Source organism: Cydia splendana, chromosome 22 (assembly GCF_910591565.1).
Source record: "Cydia splendana chromosome 22, ilCydSple1.2, whole genome shotgun sequence".
Classification (NCBI taxonomy): Eukaryota; Metazoa; Arthropoda; class Insecta; order Lepidoptera; family Tortricidae; genus Cydia; species Cydia splendana.
The window spans coordinates 7,039,180-7,056,696 of record NC_085981.1 but is presented as its reverse complement, the minus strand read 5'-3'; the positions used below and the strand labels follow the sequence as shown (position 1 = coordinate 7,056,696).

The 17,517-nt window shown below is 37.6% G+C and overlaps 2 protein-coding genes across 2 annotated transcripts in view; one reads left to right on the top strand and one right to left on the bottom strand.

The window, feature by feature from the left end:
- Positions 1-17,517, top strand: part of LOC134801476 (dual specificity tyrosine-phosphorylation-regulated kinase 2) — a 213,231-nt gene that overhangs the window by 146,949 nt on the left and 48,765 nt on the right. The gene's annotated exons all lie outside the window — the stretch shown is intronic.
- On the bottom strand, positions 6,024-11,189 carry LOC134801506 (uncharacterized). The gene is made up of 2 exons (XM_063774118.1): positions 11,007-11,189; positions 6,024-7,090 (listed from the first exon to the last, which is right to left on the bottom strand). The coding sequence occupies exons 1-2, from the start codon at positions 11,046-11,048 to the stop codon at positions 6,533-6,535; spliced, it is 600 nt and encodes a 199-aa protein (XP_063630188.1). The 5' UTR covers positions 11,049-11,189; the 3' UTR covers positions 6,024-6,532.

Here is a 17,517-nt window from a genome sequence, read left to right as displayed (position 1 = left end):
CGTGGGATTAATAAACGCATCAAACAGGGAACCCGCATCACCATGTGTTGCATTGTCCCATATTGAGCGTAGTTAAGAGCGCTATTACATTTCGGCGTTGAGCGAGTTTAGGTATTTTACGCGCTGCGGCAGGCCGTGCGAGCTCAGTATGCCGATCCCTTCTACCACACTCGCACTACAATGATGGATTAAACATTCTTGATCCTTCGCGAAGCATATTGAAATCAACCATAACAACACTAACTGTACTTAACTTTTAAAGTTCTAAAACTGTTATTTGGTAAGTACGAAAATACTAAATGCAGTGCAAATGTACATAGGGGCTGTTCATAAATTACGTCATCTATTTTTGACGATTTTTGACCTTCCCCACCCCTCAAATCATCCAAAAATCAAGCTTCGGATGAATCTGTTTCCTCCTACGTCATGTTACCATCATCCGATGTCCAGACCCCCCCCCCACTCCTCCCATTTGAAACGACGTAATTTATGAATAGCCCCATACTCGTACTTATGAAGGTATATTACTCGAAAGAAATTATAGGTACCTACTCGCTTATTTACATGTTTCGTCATTGCATTTGGTACCTATAGGTTGTAAAGTTTGTATCAACGAGGGTTTAAAAACGAACTGGTACTGAGGATCTGATGATGATTAAGGTGGTCACGGATACCAATCAACCATGTAGTAACATGATTAGGCTCGTTTGATTCGTCTCAACAAGATCTTTGACACTGAAGATACACAGGGTCTGATGATGGAGCTGGAAGGTGGCCACGGGTACCAGTCTATCATGTAACTAAACAACTTCGTGTTTGGGCTCGTTTGATTCGTCTCAACAAGATCTTTGACACTAGGTGATACTCAGAGTCTGATGATGGAGCTGGAAGGTGGTCACCGGTACCAATCAACCATGCAACTAAACCACTTCGTGTTTAGGCTCGTTTTATTCGTTTCAACAAGATCTTTGACACAAGATAGTACTCAGGGTCTGATGTTGGAGCCGGAAGGTGGTCACCGGTACCAATCAACCATGCAACTAAACCACTTCGTGTTTAGGCACGTTTTATTCATCTCAACAAGATCTTTGACACAAGGTAGTACTCAGGGTCTGATGATGGAGCGCGAAGGTGGCGACGGGTACCTGTCTATCATCATCAGCTCCATCATCAGACCCTGAGTAGTATCTTGTGTCAAACATCTTATTGCGACGAATCAAACGAGCCCAAACACGAAGTAGTTCAGTTACATGGTAGACTGGTACCCGTGGCCACAGTCCAGCTCCATCATCAGACTCTGAGTACTAACTTGTGTCAAAGATCTTGTTGCGACGAATCGAACGAAGCCAAACACGAAGTGGTTTAGTTGCATGGTTGATTGGTACCGGTGACCACCTTCCGGATCCATCATCAGACCCTCAGTACTACCTTGTGTCAAACATCTTGTTGCGACAAATCGAACGAAGCCAAACACGAAGTGGTTTAGTTGCATGGTTGATTGGTACCGGTCACCACCTTCCGGATCCATCATCAGACCCTCAGTACTACCTTGTGTCAAAGATCTTGTTGCGACAAATCAAACGAGCCCAAACACGAAGTGGTTCAGTTACATGGTAGACTGGTACCCGTGGCCACCTTCCAGCTCCATCATCAGATCCTGAGTACTATCTTGTGTCCAAGGTCTTGTTGAGACGAATCAAACGAGCCTAAACACGAAGTGGTTTAGTTGCATGGTTGATTGGTACCGGTGACCACCTTCCGGCTCCAACATCAGACCCTGAGTACTATCTTGTGTCAAAGATCTTATAGAAACGAATAAAACGAGCCTAAACACGAAGTGGTTTAGTGGCATGATTGATTGGTACCGGTGACCACCTGCCGGCTCCATCATCAGACCCTGAGTACTATCTTGTGTCAAAGATCTTGTTGAGACGAATCAAACGAGCCTAAACACGAAGTGGTTTAGTTGCATGGTTGATTGGTACCGGTGACCACCTTCCGGCTCCATCATCAGACCCTGAGTATTATCTTGTGCCAAAGATCTTGTTGAGACGAATCAAACGAGCCCAAACACGAAGTGGTTTAGTTGCATGGTTGATTGGTACCGGTGACCACCTTCCGGCTCCATCATCAGACCCTGAGTACTATCTTAAGTCAAAGATCTTGTTGAGACGAATAAAACGAGCCTAAACACGAAGTGGTTTAGTTGCATTGTTGATTGGTACTGGTGACCACCTTCCGGCTCCATCATCAGACCCTGAGTACTATCTTAAGTCAAAGATCTTGTTGAGCCGAATCAAACGAGCCCAAACACGAAGTGGTTTAGTTGCATGGTTGATTGGTACCGGTGACCACCTTCCGGCTCCATCATCAGACCCTGAGTACTATCTTGTGTCAAAGATCTTGTTGAGATGAATAAAACGAGCCTAAACACGAAGTGGTTTAGTTGCATGGTTGATTGGTACCGGTGACCACCTTCCGGCTCCATCATCAGACCCTGAGTACTATCTTGAGTCAAATAAATACATATAGAATGTCAGGTCGTTTCAAATATTTTTAATCCTGTCCGGTAGTTTATTAAACTGTACCATTATAAATTATAATACTATAAAAACAGTGCTAGGATCAAAGTCTCTCGTTGCGGTTTACACGCACACAGTATAGCGTTTTACACGGCGCCCGCCGCACACAATGATAAAAAACCTCGTCGTCGCCGTTGAAAATGTGCGGAGCCGACCGACACACGTCCTGCCTCTACAAGCTCTGCCGCGGCACTGAGCTGGCGCAGCGCGCGTCATCGGTAATATAGAGTAGTTTTCAAAAAATTGCCAAAAAATTATAGTAGAATTTCATAAACACTAATGTATACCAACAGTATAAGCAAACGTTGCAGATTGCTTGAGTATGAAAATGACTTCGATATTAAGTAGATTTTCGTAGGAATTGACACTTGTTTCGGAGAGAAAATCGAGTTCGTTTTACTTTGATTTTCTCTTTCTCAAAGGTATGTAGGAAAAATATAGTTTGATATGCCTAAAGTACAGGGTATTAGTAATACAAAATAGCCAGGTTTAGCAGAGTAAAATTCTCAACATTTCCAAATAAGAGCTCGCCATTCAGTGCTTCACGGGGTTTTTCGGAAACGACCATCAGAAAAAAAATCATTACTAATTTAATAAGTCCTTTTTCTAATATTTACAACGATATTTATAAAGATAAGAAGACGCTTTTACTGGAACAAGTACTCATTGTTTCTAATAATGAGCGCAAAGTCCTGAATTTCGTCGACTAGTATCATCAATTTTGCATTATTTCGACTTTTCTTGTAAGAGCGCTCTTAACACGTATGCGGGCGATAATGTGCTTTATTAATTATCTTGCTGATTTTGTACAATCACCTACACCTCAGGCTCCCTAATATATTGGGGTCCCTTTGTTTGACATAGAGTTTTAAGTCATAATGTATTGTTTGTCCTATTATCATTAGTCCTAAAACTGAAACCGTTAACTTTTCTGGAGTTACGCGTTTCTGAACCAAATAAATTATAACTAACGAAAATGAACACAAACATTTTTTTTGCGCCGTTGGTACAATACGGATGTCTAACGTCTCCAATTCTCCCTCAGTTGCTCAAAGGTTAACTGGAAAAGATCCCTTAAAGGGATAAGTTCGCCTTTGTACTAATGACGAATGTCATTTTTCCTCTTTTGTGTCAAGTGTTTTCCTACTACTACTACAATACATTATGACTTAAAACTTATGGGAAACAATAGAGAATTAGAGACCCATATGAATGACTGATAAAAATAAATTCCAATTTATTTTAACTAGCCGAAATACTTAAAATGCAAATGCAGTCAGTGGCTAAAATGTTTTATAATCGTAAATAACCGTGGTCTGTTAACGCCCATCTGATTGTATGGGCAGTTAGACTGTTACTTTGGATGACAGCTGTAGATGCCGTTTTTTTTTTCGTTTAACTGCTCATTTAATACTATCGACGCTATTGGCCCTACAATTTGGAATTATAAACGTCCAATATTCAGCTGCGAGATAAAAGTAAAATCATTATGTGATGGATCAATTATTAATGAACAAAAATCAGGCATTACTTTGCGGATATCCATAGTAATTAAAACAAAACTATTACTTTGATAATCCGCGAAATACAAACGTATTAAACATAGGTTCACTCAGGGCGAACATAGTGTTTCCTTTCTTTGTCGGTCGAGTAAACATTAATCGCTTGTATTTCACGTATTAGGTACCTCTATCGTAAATTAATCAAATTATGTACAAAAGTTGTATGATTGGCGTTGCCATTCAGCGCGGCAACGCCGCCAGCCTTCTGGGCGCCCTACCGGACGGCACAGACCTGCCAATTTTCTATTTGTAGGTTTTTACTTTTTAAGCAGTTTTAGTTTAGTCTGTTTTTAGGTGTAATTTTAAAGTTGTATTAACTTTTATTCATTGTTATGTATTTAAATAGATTGACTACTCAATCACTTGACTTTATTATAATCATTAGTATTTGTCATAGTTATTATTATACAATGATATAAATCAGACTCGTAAAGATATAAAGTGCCGATTAAAATGTTTGTCACGAAAGTCACGACTATTATGTTAGACGTTTTATTGTGAAATTAATAGCTTATCTATTAAACTCACGTATATATTAAGGTTTTTATTGAAGTCATATTTTCATTTTACTTAACTACTTCTACTTCTACCTAGCATTATCCCGGCCTTTGCCAGGGTCCGCTTTCCTACTTGCTTTCATCCACTTTGCACGATCCTGGGCGTCGTCTCGTGTGAGCCCGTTCACGCTCATATCTGCTTCATTCATTTTACTTAACTAACTTGTAAAATTATTAAATTATGATCATAAGTCTAAACCTAAATTAGCCTCAGGCATTGTTCCCAGGACACTGGCCGCGTTCCCCCTCTGCACAGTGAGGCTGAGTTTATGCGCAAAAAATGTGCCTGCTCGTAGGTCGCCAGACACCCAGACTAGTTTGGTAGTTTCTTCTACTAGTTTTTTGGTGTCTGACGACCAAGAACCGAAAGCACATACATAATTCGTTTTCAAAAATGCATATTTGCGACACTTGGCAATTTACTAATTCAATAAAATACATTTATGATTGTAATAACAAAATTTATTCTCATTTTAATAAACTGTGTGTAACTTTATTTTCATATTGTGAAATATCTCAATAAGTCAATGGCTACAAATTATCATTATTTTTTTTGTAAGTGTAAATATGTATGTTACAATGTTAAACATTTTTAATGGGAAACTGTATACATTATATATTAAACGTTAAGTTATCAAACTGTTTGGCATTTTGTACTTTACCTAATTTGAGAAAAGTTAAATATAGATTGCGCATGCACATATTAATGTTCCATTCCTACAAATTCATTCTAGATTGTATGGGAAATATTCCCTCTCAATGATCTTAAGAACAGTACATTATATGTATATCCATAATCAATTACAGATATTAACTTTCACAACTAAAATCTATGATATGTTATTATTCTACATTCACCTTACTTGGCTATACAATACATACATTTCAATTAAACTTATAAGGAATGAACTAAAATAGAAATTAATATTGTAGCAATTACTGTATATTTCAATTTAAATATATAGCATTACATACATACAAAGTAAGATGTTACTAAAATATAATGTTACGAGACTAGTATACGTTGGTATCAAAAAATGTAACATAAATTACAATTTATGAACCACAATTAAATAATTGTATTTATAATTATCACAACACACGAATATATCACATTATACATCTATTATGGCATTAAATACAATTGGTACGCGTCACTAGAGTTAGACCAAGAAAAGTCTGCAGCGATTTTATTAGCCCACGCAGTGCAAGTGTTATTTTAAACGTCAAACTTCTATGAAATTATTACGTATAAAGTGCAGTGCAAGTTAACACTTGGGCTATCAAAATCGCTGCAGACTTTTCTTGGTCTGACTCTACCTTATTATTTTCTATACTTAATTATTTCTGCGAAATTTCTCTCTTAATTAAGGTAATTACAATTAGTCTGTACTGAAAGAAAATATTACTAAGTTTTCAAAGAATATTAAATAGCTCTTTTGTGTACCTACACCATTTCGCAGAACTAACTTTAATATAAAGCATATTTTAAATACCACTTAATACTATCGTATACTAAATTAAATTTGGATTGAAACTGGCCAGGGGAACGAACACAAAGCATTAAATAATGTAGCAAAGTACTGTCCCCGCCACGGCTCTCAAAAGGGTTCAACTCCGGATTAAAACGGATTACTCCACGACAAAGCCTCTGGACCGCCATTAAAATGTTCCAATAATCATATTATTACAATATAATTACAGTCCTTTGACGCCAATCTTTGACTAGAAATTAAACGATCACAATTCCAACTCCTCTGAGAACTCTTACATTTTAAATGAAAATGCATTGAATTGAGCAACTATTCCAATTAAAACTACAGGAGAAGTTTTAACTCTTCGAAGTGAATATGTTTAAGAACTTCGTTTTGATGTTCAGAAGGGTGGTGAAAGAACGTTTGACTTTCTTCTTTGGTGTCCTGTCGGGGCATAGGAAAGGTTCCGAAAAGGCCCTGTGCATCGCCGAACTGACCGGCATCACTGGTACTTGCTCCTTTGGCAGTTGGTATTTATACTCTTTGACTACTTTCTCTTCATTAGGATCGTATCTATATAGGACCGAATACGTCCTTTTGACTTTCTTTGGGACTCTGGAGACACTGTCCGTCCTAACTGCTGTCCTCTCGCTCTTGCAACGCTTAACCTTGTTCCTTCCGTAGTAATCTTCGAAGTTCTCCGCGTCTACGTAGACAAACCTTTTTCCCAAAGCTTGCTCTCTCTCTTTCTTCAAACTCTTCCAAGAGGCAATGACTGATTCTCGACGGAAGGTGCGGTTGGGGTTGTGACGGCTGATGCAGTAGGTCTGATCCTCCTGGATGTTGGATGTGTCCTTCAACGGAGACCCTCTCGGACTCGGACTGTAGTCGATCTCGTAGTCATCCCTCGACACCTGAAACGATATAAAATGTAAAGTTAGTTTCTGTAATCTTTAATCTACAAAGACATGGTCATTATTCTCTTGGCCTGTCACATAAACTACGAGAGATCTTGAGAATTATTTAAAATACCAATAAAATAAATTTGCTACGTGACTGCGAGCGCGTGTAGGGCTTAGCTGTCCCTTTCTGCGGCCGTCGGTTTTTATTAGCCGTCTCGCTTACGTCATTGTGGCCCTTCGGTGCCCACATGTCTGGTGCCACCTGTCGCCAGCATATGCCTAGAAGCCCTTGCTCGCTTCGTCGACTTTATTTACCCATGAACTGTCTAGGAAGTTTACTTTCAAGCAAGAGTAATTGACGTTTAGTCACGGCTTATATACTAAAGATCCAGTTTTTATTGTCAAGAATCGCACGTAGATGAGTGCTCAAAGCACGACATAACAATCGAAACTCAAGGCTCAAAGGTGATAAATGATAGAGTCATCAATCTCCTGAAATATTTTGTTTACAAATCGTTTGAAGTAAAAGCTCTCGCGCTAACTGCCCGAATAACCGTTGTTGCCCAACGCCTGAGTGCGCTCTCAAATTTTGTTTTTCATGTTGCGGGTATTTCGAGTCTTCATATTGTGCAATGCTTTTTTATGGGATTTATTTGGAATCCAGAATGTTGCAGAGTGGTCAAATATTTTATAGGTCATCAGGCAGAAATAGACGGGTTATTATTAGAGTTCATTAGACTTGTGTTTTAGAGGAGTTATTAATATTGTGGTTTGCGGTTCCAGCTCATTGTTCTTTATGTTTCGTAACCGAATATAATCAGTCCGGTTTGGAGACCTAGTTTCGAGCCGTTTAGTCGTATCTCGGTAACAATTAATTTCGGACCCGTTAGTAAGGTCACCGTTTACCAGTGTTTGGTTTTAGAATTCTGGCCTAATTTTTAAAAACCGTTACACCTTGAAACGATATATTTCGCGTCCGCTTGACACGACGTATCTGCTGTTGTGACAGGCTGTATTGTGTAACATTATTTTTAATGGGTGCCGAAAAAAAGGTGCACTCGCGAATTCGGGTCGAGAAATGGGGTCACTGTAAATAGACGGTCTAATCCCGGTGCTAGTTAACGGTCTAATTAACACGTTAAATTAGGCTACAGACATTATATAATCTAATTTGTATGTTTTTGTTTCAGGTAAATATTTACTGGAATGGAGAAATTTACTACAAGTGTGAGTTTGGCCCATGCGCGCCCCAAATTATAACTCGACTCGTATGTCGTAATATGCGTGCGTATAATATTTCTGTGTTACGAGTGGAACTATTTCTGGACCTTTATTATAGGACTGAAGGTGACAACCTAAAGTTAAATTCGTCAACCGTCTATTCTCGACATTGTTGAAAACGTTCAATGCAACGACTATTTTTAACTAGTTGCAACGTCATACAAAACTAAGTGGAGTAAATATTTATTCTATCCGTGACCTGACACGTTTCGGTGATGGCACCTGTGTTTATTGATTCGTGCTCTCAGCTATTGTAATTTGAGCTCTCGATTTTGGATTTTAAAGTTGATTTTGGTACGGTTGAGCAGCACCTACTTTCCGGTCCCGTTAGCCGTGCATATGTGCGAATGTTGTGCAAAAAAAGCATTACCGGCGCTCGAACGTGTTTTTTTGCGATTTACAGCTACGCTGTTTTGCTGAGTAATCTTTTAGCTAGATTTTATATTACTCGTGCAATTTTTTAAACTATTCCACTGTTATTTTAACGGCAAATGCAGCGTACGTTTTATCCTGTATCCAACTTGCAAATATAGGAAATGACATTCTCAATACTGAAAAGTGAATTAATTATACGGTACGAAATTACCGTTCTAGCATTATATGTGATTTTAATTTAATTTAATCAATCAAGGGCACCTGGACTTTAATTTAGGATTAAAAAGGCCATTTTGAGTTTAACCTCTGTGTAGGTAATATATATTTTTTGTTTTGCACCATTTTTGTGAGTTCTCATTCTCAATGTTCCACGTAAGTTTTAAGAAATGACACAAAGGAGCACACAATCGTTCCGCGATCAGAAGGTCGTTTCGATACGTAATCGATTTTGGTTCTATTTTGGCCATTGCCAAGTATTCTAGTGCGGTAACTAGCAAGGTTAATAACCGATTGATATCGCGACAATTAAAAATAGTTGTGACGAAAGTTCTGACTAATAAGTTAATAACAGTTACCTACTTGCCCACAGATTTTTTACGTACGAAAATTAGGATGAGTAACGTTTTTTTTTACCATATTGCACCAGAGAGGACGTTGTACTAAAAACCCGAAGCGACTTGTATCAAGTCCTGTCGTACTTATAAGAGTATCAACCGTATTCGAACAATGAGATACGTCAAATACTAGATATTGAAACGATATGAATTGGACATGTCAGTGTCAAACAAGTGTCAAAATTGACGTTTCTTCAAACAAAAACGTCACTTTTGACACATATCCAATCCATATAGTTTCAATATCTAGTATTTACGTATCTCTTTGTACGGCTGATAGTTTTCCTTATTTTTACAACTAAACATTGCTTTAGTACGTTCAGTTTTGTAGCAATAAATTTATCGTTCGTTAGGCCTTCACAGAAAGTTAAACAGATTGAGGAAAAAACATGTCTCTATTTCCTATTGACACAAGCTAATTACACCAATAAAATTTAAATTAAATCCGTGTGATGAATTATTTTTCTAATCTCATTTGTCAGATCGTGGTTCCTTGTATCAGATCTAGCTCTCTACTTTCGAAACCATAAACCGGAATAACTAGCAAAATGACAACTATTATTAGGCATCGTTACAACAGCGTCAAAACTTCACCTGTCAAACGTCGTATGTGACTGTATTTTACAGCGACTTACGCCCTTGTTGCCCCACCGTTTTCGCAAGTACGGTGAAAGTACCAAATTCGCCAGGCGAATTCGTAAATGACAGAAAAACCGGTATCGACGTCGGGCCCGATGACAGCATGTTTATTTTAACACTTTCTAATCTAAACAACATGTCAATAAGTAATGATTATTTATCAATACGGTAACAGCTTTTTTTTAATAACTAGTTTTGTATCCCAATTCGCCATCAAGCTTTCTATATGCATAAAACTTCTAATGGTTGTGTTATGTTGTTTGAACGTAACATGTCCCTAGGGGCTAAAACGTTAGTTATTTTCATTCTAAAAGCCCTTAAAACCTAATTTAAAATACATTAATCATTCATAGCAATTCCGAATCGAAATCAATCACTAATCTGACCGTAATTAAACAAAATAATTAATAGCTCAATGATCCGAATTAACAATTTCTAATTTGCGTTAATTGTTTGAGACGATTACAAAACGAAATTAGATTTGTGGAGCATTGGTTCAGTCAAGGTTGCTTAAGTTCGAAAGTTCAACGGGTAACCTTTAAGTTACCGAATAAAATCGACTCCATTTGAGATGGACGTAATCATTATTATTAAAAATTCAATTGGACACGGAAGATCGAGTTTGGACGTTGATTAATTCGTATCAAACCTTCACGAAAGCCGCAATGTCAAGTGCTTGAAAAGTAATTCCACATTCAAGCGCGCTTGGTTCAATGCCTGCCTCGCCGTCTCACAGAAAAGGCCGTTAAGTTTAAGTGGCAACCAGACGCTTACTGCAGTTTGATACTGAGTGGCTAAGCATACACAAGTCAGTTGCCTTTTAAGAACATTAAACTGACCATGCGCTTGCGTAATAGCCGGCTGCAACTGTTCCGTAATACAAATAAGCTTATATCAAGCCCAAAGGGCTTATAAACCTACGAACAAGCTTCTAGCACGCGCCTTTTACCAGTAGTTTATCGTATTGACTTGTTTATTACGTTGAGTCGTTGACACATAATTACAAAACTTGAACTTACCACGCTCTCCCAACTAGCACCCACCACAGACTTGTCCAGCATCTTGGTACACTTAAACTTCACTCCTGATTTGCAGCCAAAAAAAATTGAGTAATACTTTGTTGACACGATCCACTCGGGAAGCTGAGAATTGGCACGATGCTCTCCGCTCGAGCTGTCCTGAACGACTGAAGCGATCCCGATTCTGCATTTTATATATAGTGCGGGAACGGTCAGGAAGTCGCCCCCCAAGTACTAAGTATTTCGGGTGGGGGTTCGGGGAAGCCCGTCTAAATGCGTCTAGTGCGTTGCACCCAACTTAGTCCCGATTCGCATTCATTATCTATGCTAAGACAGTTCGCGGATCCGTATGAGTTCACTGTGTTTCTGGGTACTTAGAATCTTGGCTTAAATTTAAAATCGTTTCAAATTTTAAGGAAACAAGAGCTTAGAAAGAAAGGCTTTTTTGTATAGTTGAAGATATGACAATTGATTGATTGACTCAGTCGTGTAACTACAGTTCAAAATACTTATTTTAATGGTCGAAATTCTCTAGCTAGGCTCTATATTCTCAAATTTAGGTGACATTTAATTTGCTGATTCAAGTTTTTAGATCTTTAATTACTATTAGAAAATAAGCCAAAGCCTTAAATTTTCCAGCTTCTGGAAAGTAGCTGCCAATGGAGTCGTTATAAGAAATCGAATTCTATCTAAGGGGCACGCGTCATACGTTTAAGAATAATGGTCTATGGCAGCCTCACACAGAGGTGTTAAGTATTACAAATTCAGTTACTATAGTCAGAATAGTAAGTAGTATATATAGTTATAATAGTATCTTTGATGAATTTTTACTTAACACCTCTGCTTTTTTCTGCAATATTTCACCATTGTTATCACAGATTGCCAATAAAGTAATTATATTAGAAGGCGTGTCGATCGTCACGTAAGAGAATACGTGATTGTTTACGACGTGCCCTAGTTCTGTTGTCCCTAGACCGAGGTTTCGGGTTCCTACGAGATAAACATGTGATGAACCAGTCATTACTATTGATGAGTCATTGCATTTAGGGTTATGAAACATCGCTGTGCTGTGATTAGTCGTGATTAGATCTTTGCCGTAATTTCGGCTTTTAGTTAGATTATTTATTAATCCAAATATGTAGACATTTTTTATTATTATTATTTAGAAGCAAAGTGGCCTAATTGTCCCTAGGTTTCGGGTTCCTACGAGATAAACATGTGATGAAACACTCTTTACTATTGATGAGTCATTGCATTTAGGGTTATGAAACATCGCTGTGCTGTGATTAGTCGTGATTATTAGACCTTTGCCGTAGATTTGGCTTTGGCTTTTTGGCTTTTAGGTAGATTATTTTGTAATTCAACTAGACATTTTTTAAATTATTAATTAGGAGCAAAGTGGCCTAGTTGTCCCTAGCTTTCGTGTTCCTACGAGATAAACATGTGATGAAATCTACAGTCTTTACTCATCAATGTGCGCGATGCATTTTGGATTGTGAAACATTAGTGTGATTAGTTTAGTCTATCTATAGATAAGTAAACCGCGCTTGGCTTTGCTTCAAAGAAAGATCTTTGCCGTAGTTTTGGCTTTATAATGGCTCCTCTACACGAATGGCCAACGCCGGTCAATCCAAGGGACACAGCCATGCGGTAGACTGAGATAGCAATATCACTTGCTCCCTCTAATGCATAAATGCGTCCCTTGGATTGGCCGGCGTTGGCCATTCGTGTAGAGGAGCCATAATTGTAATTTGACTCTGGACAATTCGTTTTTATTGATTATTTGAGCAAAGTGGCCTAGTTGTCCTTAGGTTTTGGATTCAACATGAGGTGATGAAATCTACACGCTTTTTATAAGTACTCAGTGAATAAAAAATCGTCTGCTTTAGCAGGAAGCCCGATAGTTATAACCAACCCTTAACCCATTTATGCTATGCTTTATATTTAACCCTTCAAGTGACTCGGGAGTTTACGGCGGTTTTACGAGCCGCCATGACGGTGCTCCGGCGCATTGACGTCACGTGCACACGATATAGTTACATGTACTGTGTGGTGCAGTTATTTATGTGTACCTAATGATAATAGTGTAACGAGATTACCGCCATGTCGGATGTTGATTCGACGATCATTGTTCCGATACTCGTCTCAGCGAAAGGTCTCATTAGCGATGTCTCGACCAACACCTAGAGAGGCTCTCGCTAGGTAACATATACAGACAGTCAGACATAGAACGTTACTTTCATATTTATAATATTAGTATAGTACGGATTATCTAGATAATATTTTACACAAATACGAGTACTTAACTTAATATTAGTGATAAACACATAAAATAAACCTAATGTAAATTTCAACGAAAGTTACATTAAAGGCTATATGTAAAAGACGAGATATTGATAACCAAATTGTGCTTGAATCTACTTTTGCTATACTGTACCTACAACGAAAAATATACAGCAGGGGTCACCAAATGGCGGACCGCCGACCTATATTATTTTAATACTTATTTAATAAACTGAAGTAGAAACGGACCGCGATGGTCATATTATTTTGAAAAATTGGACCCCTGAAGAAACTAATTGGTGACCCCTGATATACAGTGTGGAAAAATAAGTCGGGTCCTGGAGGGAAACTACCTTAAATTCCTAAGTTAGCTCATTTTACTTACATGTTAATGATAACATTTATCCAAGAAACATTAGGCCTTACACTCGTCTGTCGTACAAAATATCCATAAAATCTAATATTTAGTACTCAAGATTTTTTTAGACAAGCGAAATTGAAGAAAAAAAGAGAAATCTTTGAATGCAGTTTTGTTTCTTTTTAAAAATAAAGGAATGTCTCCTTTAAGTAAAATGAGCCAACTTAAGGATTTAAGGTAGTTTCCCTCCAGGGCCCGACTTATTTTTCCAGTTTATAGCGAAGTTTTTGCAGCTGTAAAATATTACCTTCGCTAAGTTTTTCCCAGGAGTATCTTGTAAAACTTTGTAAAAACTCTTCTAAATCCTCTAAGCACTTATGTGACTTACGTTAAGAGTTTCTTATAAAAATCTTGTTTAAGTGTTTTCAGCTTCGCAGTAGCTAAAAGTATAGATACGGCTACGGTCAAATTCTCATAACCAAGATGATGCTACGAAAAGTCACTGATTATTTCCGTACATTATGTATTTAAGTTTCGATTAGCGGTTATAATTAACCATTGTCATTCTGACTAGGCCCCCAGACGGCGTTTAATCGTCGTATATACTTTGTAGTAGTCTGTCAGATATTGTCACTCACATATACGAGAGTTAGCTCAAGTGTTGCTATCAACCGAATCGCAAATAAAATTATTGTTTAACTGTTCACATCTGTTAGTGCGCTGGTCTGTGGTGCGAATTGACCGTATCCGAACCGATACATGTTATTGGTTGTTCCAGAACTTTACTGGCAGCCATCAAGCTCTTGGCTCTTACGCATTGACGTCATAGCGACTGCATATAAGACCCCTTTTCTTACGACCAAAATACCAAACGGCGTATATGCCTTTTGCGGCCTTCGTAGATTTGACTTTTCATTCTAATGCGGTAGTGTAGTTTTAACTGCGTTCTGCTTCTTGAAGTGGTTTGCAGAGAGTTGAATTATATTTTGTGCTCGCTTATTTGATTATTATTTGTTTATTTACTTTAATTATTATGAATCGAGTTTTGGTTCGATTTGCGTATCGTATAAACTAAAGTACATATATAAATAATAATATAAAAAGTAAAGCTCTCAAGTTTTAGGTGTGCTTGTTTTTATTAGTATGCGGTGAAGGTATGTTGACAATTTGACTTACACCATGCCCGTGGGAGAAAACAGGCACTGGTCTGGATGAGAAATTGTTTAAGGATAATCTTAATTAGTTAACTAATCACTGATTAGTGTACGGGGACTAAAGCACGTACAAATTGTTTTGAACGCGAAAGAACCTCGCGAGTTTCCTTGACCATGAACGATGCAGTATTATCGAAGAATGTAAACAAAGCTTTTTTTTTAAGAGTGATAAATATAAACAAAACACAGACGATACTCCCGTAGTTTACAAATTACTTCGATACGTCTTGATCTTCCTTTATGTTCATCAAAGGAAAAATATACGATCTGATATTGACAAGGAAGATGACCTTGGTTGAAAGGTGCAATGCACGTTTCGATCAGATCAATTTGTTTCAAGTATGTTTTTATAGCATTATTATTTTGAGTCCTGCACATGCCATATCTATATGTTATTTGTGAAGGTTGCCTCGACCGACGGTCCCATAGAATCTATGGCATAGGTAAACTGTATTTTTTTTTTGCGAACGTAAATACTTATTGTGATCAACGCTGTTTATGCAGACGGCCCTTAATTTTTTTTTCTAAAATAAGAATATGTACGTGTTTTGTAATATAACAGAGGTTAAAATATTTCCATTAAAATAATTTAATTTGTGTCCACATAATATTACTAGTGGCTCTGTGAGCTGTAGACCTCGCGAGCAGAGCTTGAAATAACATGGTGCTAAGAGCTTTAAATACACCGTGTTTTTTTTGATTTCCGTTAATTTCAAGGGTGCATTCCTGAGCTTAAATCAAGTAACTTTCTCAAAGACACCGATGTTCTAATTAAGTCCATTTCGGAGATAATCCATAATTTATTTTTTTACTATAAGGCCTCTACAAGCGTGTACACTTGCCTTAGGGCCGGCTTACATATTGATTAGTGTTTAGAATGAGTTCATACATTTGCTACTAAACTTAAGTACAATCTCGGTCGATTGATGTACGAAATGACATTGATATGTCACAGATTTCAATTGTTTGGTTGAGTTAAATGTAATGCCCGTGTTACAACAACGCTATATGCTACATTTAATTACTTTTTAAACAAAAAAAAAACAAAAAAGAAAACAAAAAAAATTTTTTTTTTTGAAAATTAACTATGCCATTTAGTTCTTATAAACGTACTTAACTATACCCCGAAGTTAACGGAATTCAATAAAAACACGGTGTATAGTAAATTAAAGAAAAACAATACGAAATTTATGTGTAAAAAAATACAAAAAGTTATAATATCCCAGCATACAATTACTGGGGATCGAACCCAGACCCTCTGTGCAAACAGAAAAAGCGAACGTTTACAAACTGAGCCAAATAGTTCTTGGATGGGTTGACGAAATTTAGCTACTCCTTCTCAAATTAAAATTAGTTAAAATTAAATATCTAAATACCGCCTAAACCAGCGATAATTTTTTTCTGCATTTTTGCATCTGCATGTCTCAAAAAGAAAAAAGTCTTATGATATCGATACGACTATTTGTTTAGCCGCAAGGTATCACGACTCCGCCATTTTTAAAAATTTCCAAAAACCGGATTGACAAAAAAATTTTATTTAGTCATAAAATTCGGTCACAAAATTTCACGAGAATCGGTTAAGAATTGCGACCTGTAGAGGAGAACATCCGGACATACGAAAGCAAAATGCCCGAGTCAAAACGTAGACCTTCGCTTCGCTTCGGTCAATTATGAACATCATTTTAAAAGCAACTGGCGTAGTACAACAACCTTTGTTTAGTAGCGCACATTACGGGCATGTAACCTAAACAAAGTAAGCAAAATTTTATGCGCTATTTCGCGTTGAATTTACACATGTTTTAACAATGTCATTGTCCTATCGACTTCATTTACGATCCGGTAACCGGCGTAATAAAATTACAGCATCACCTCTTTGGAGACCGGCCAAGCAACAATGTATGCTAACAATCATGGCAAAACGCGGTCTTTGTCGAATTATACAGGGTCATTTTTGGACCGTTAGCCATATTGTGCGAGGTCATTAGGTAGGCCATACTGAACAACTTTTTCTATGGGACCAACTCCGAAATCCCAAAAATTTTTTTGGACGTTTCATACATTTTGATCGAGTGGATGTCGACGTTTTCTATGGGAAGGCCAAATTTTTTTTAGGGATTTCGGGGTTGGCACCATAGAAAAAGTTGTTCAGTATTACCTACCTAATCACCTCGCACAATATGGCTAACGGTCCAAAAATGACCCTGTATAGAAGAGGAACTGACTACAGTACTCCTCTATGTAAAACACGTCCCACGGCAGTCTAGAAAAAACTGAACAGATTTTCTAGATATTTATTGTCTAATTCTGTTCTGTAAGAAATAAAGGCTCTTTTATTTATTTATTGGTACAGCCAACATCAGAAGTAGTGGATGAAACAACACACTTATATCTCTACAGGTCGCGTTCAAAACTATCTGACACAGTATATATTTTTTTAATTTTTCTACAATCTACATATAGACACATATCTTTTCTTGTTAAACTGTCAGATACGCACGCTTAAAAAGTGCATTCCCGTTGCCAGGGAGGTTTTGGGATTATACTGAGCAAATTTTACTATGGGCAGGCGTGGCTCACTCCGCGATTTCGTCGCTTTGCTACAGGTAGCTATAAAAGTACATCCGTTCCGCCCCAATTTTGGGGAAGGCCATAAGCC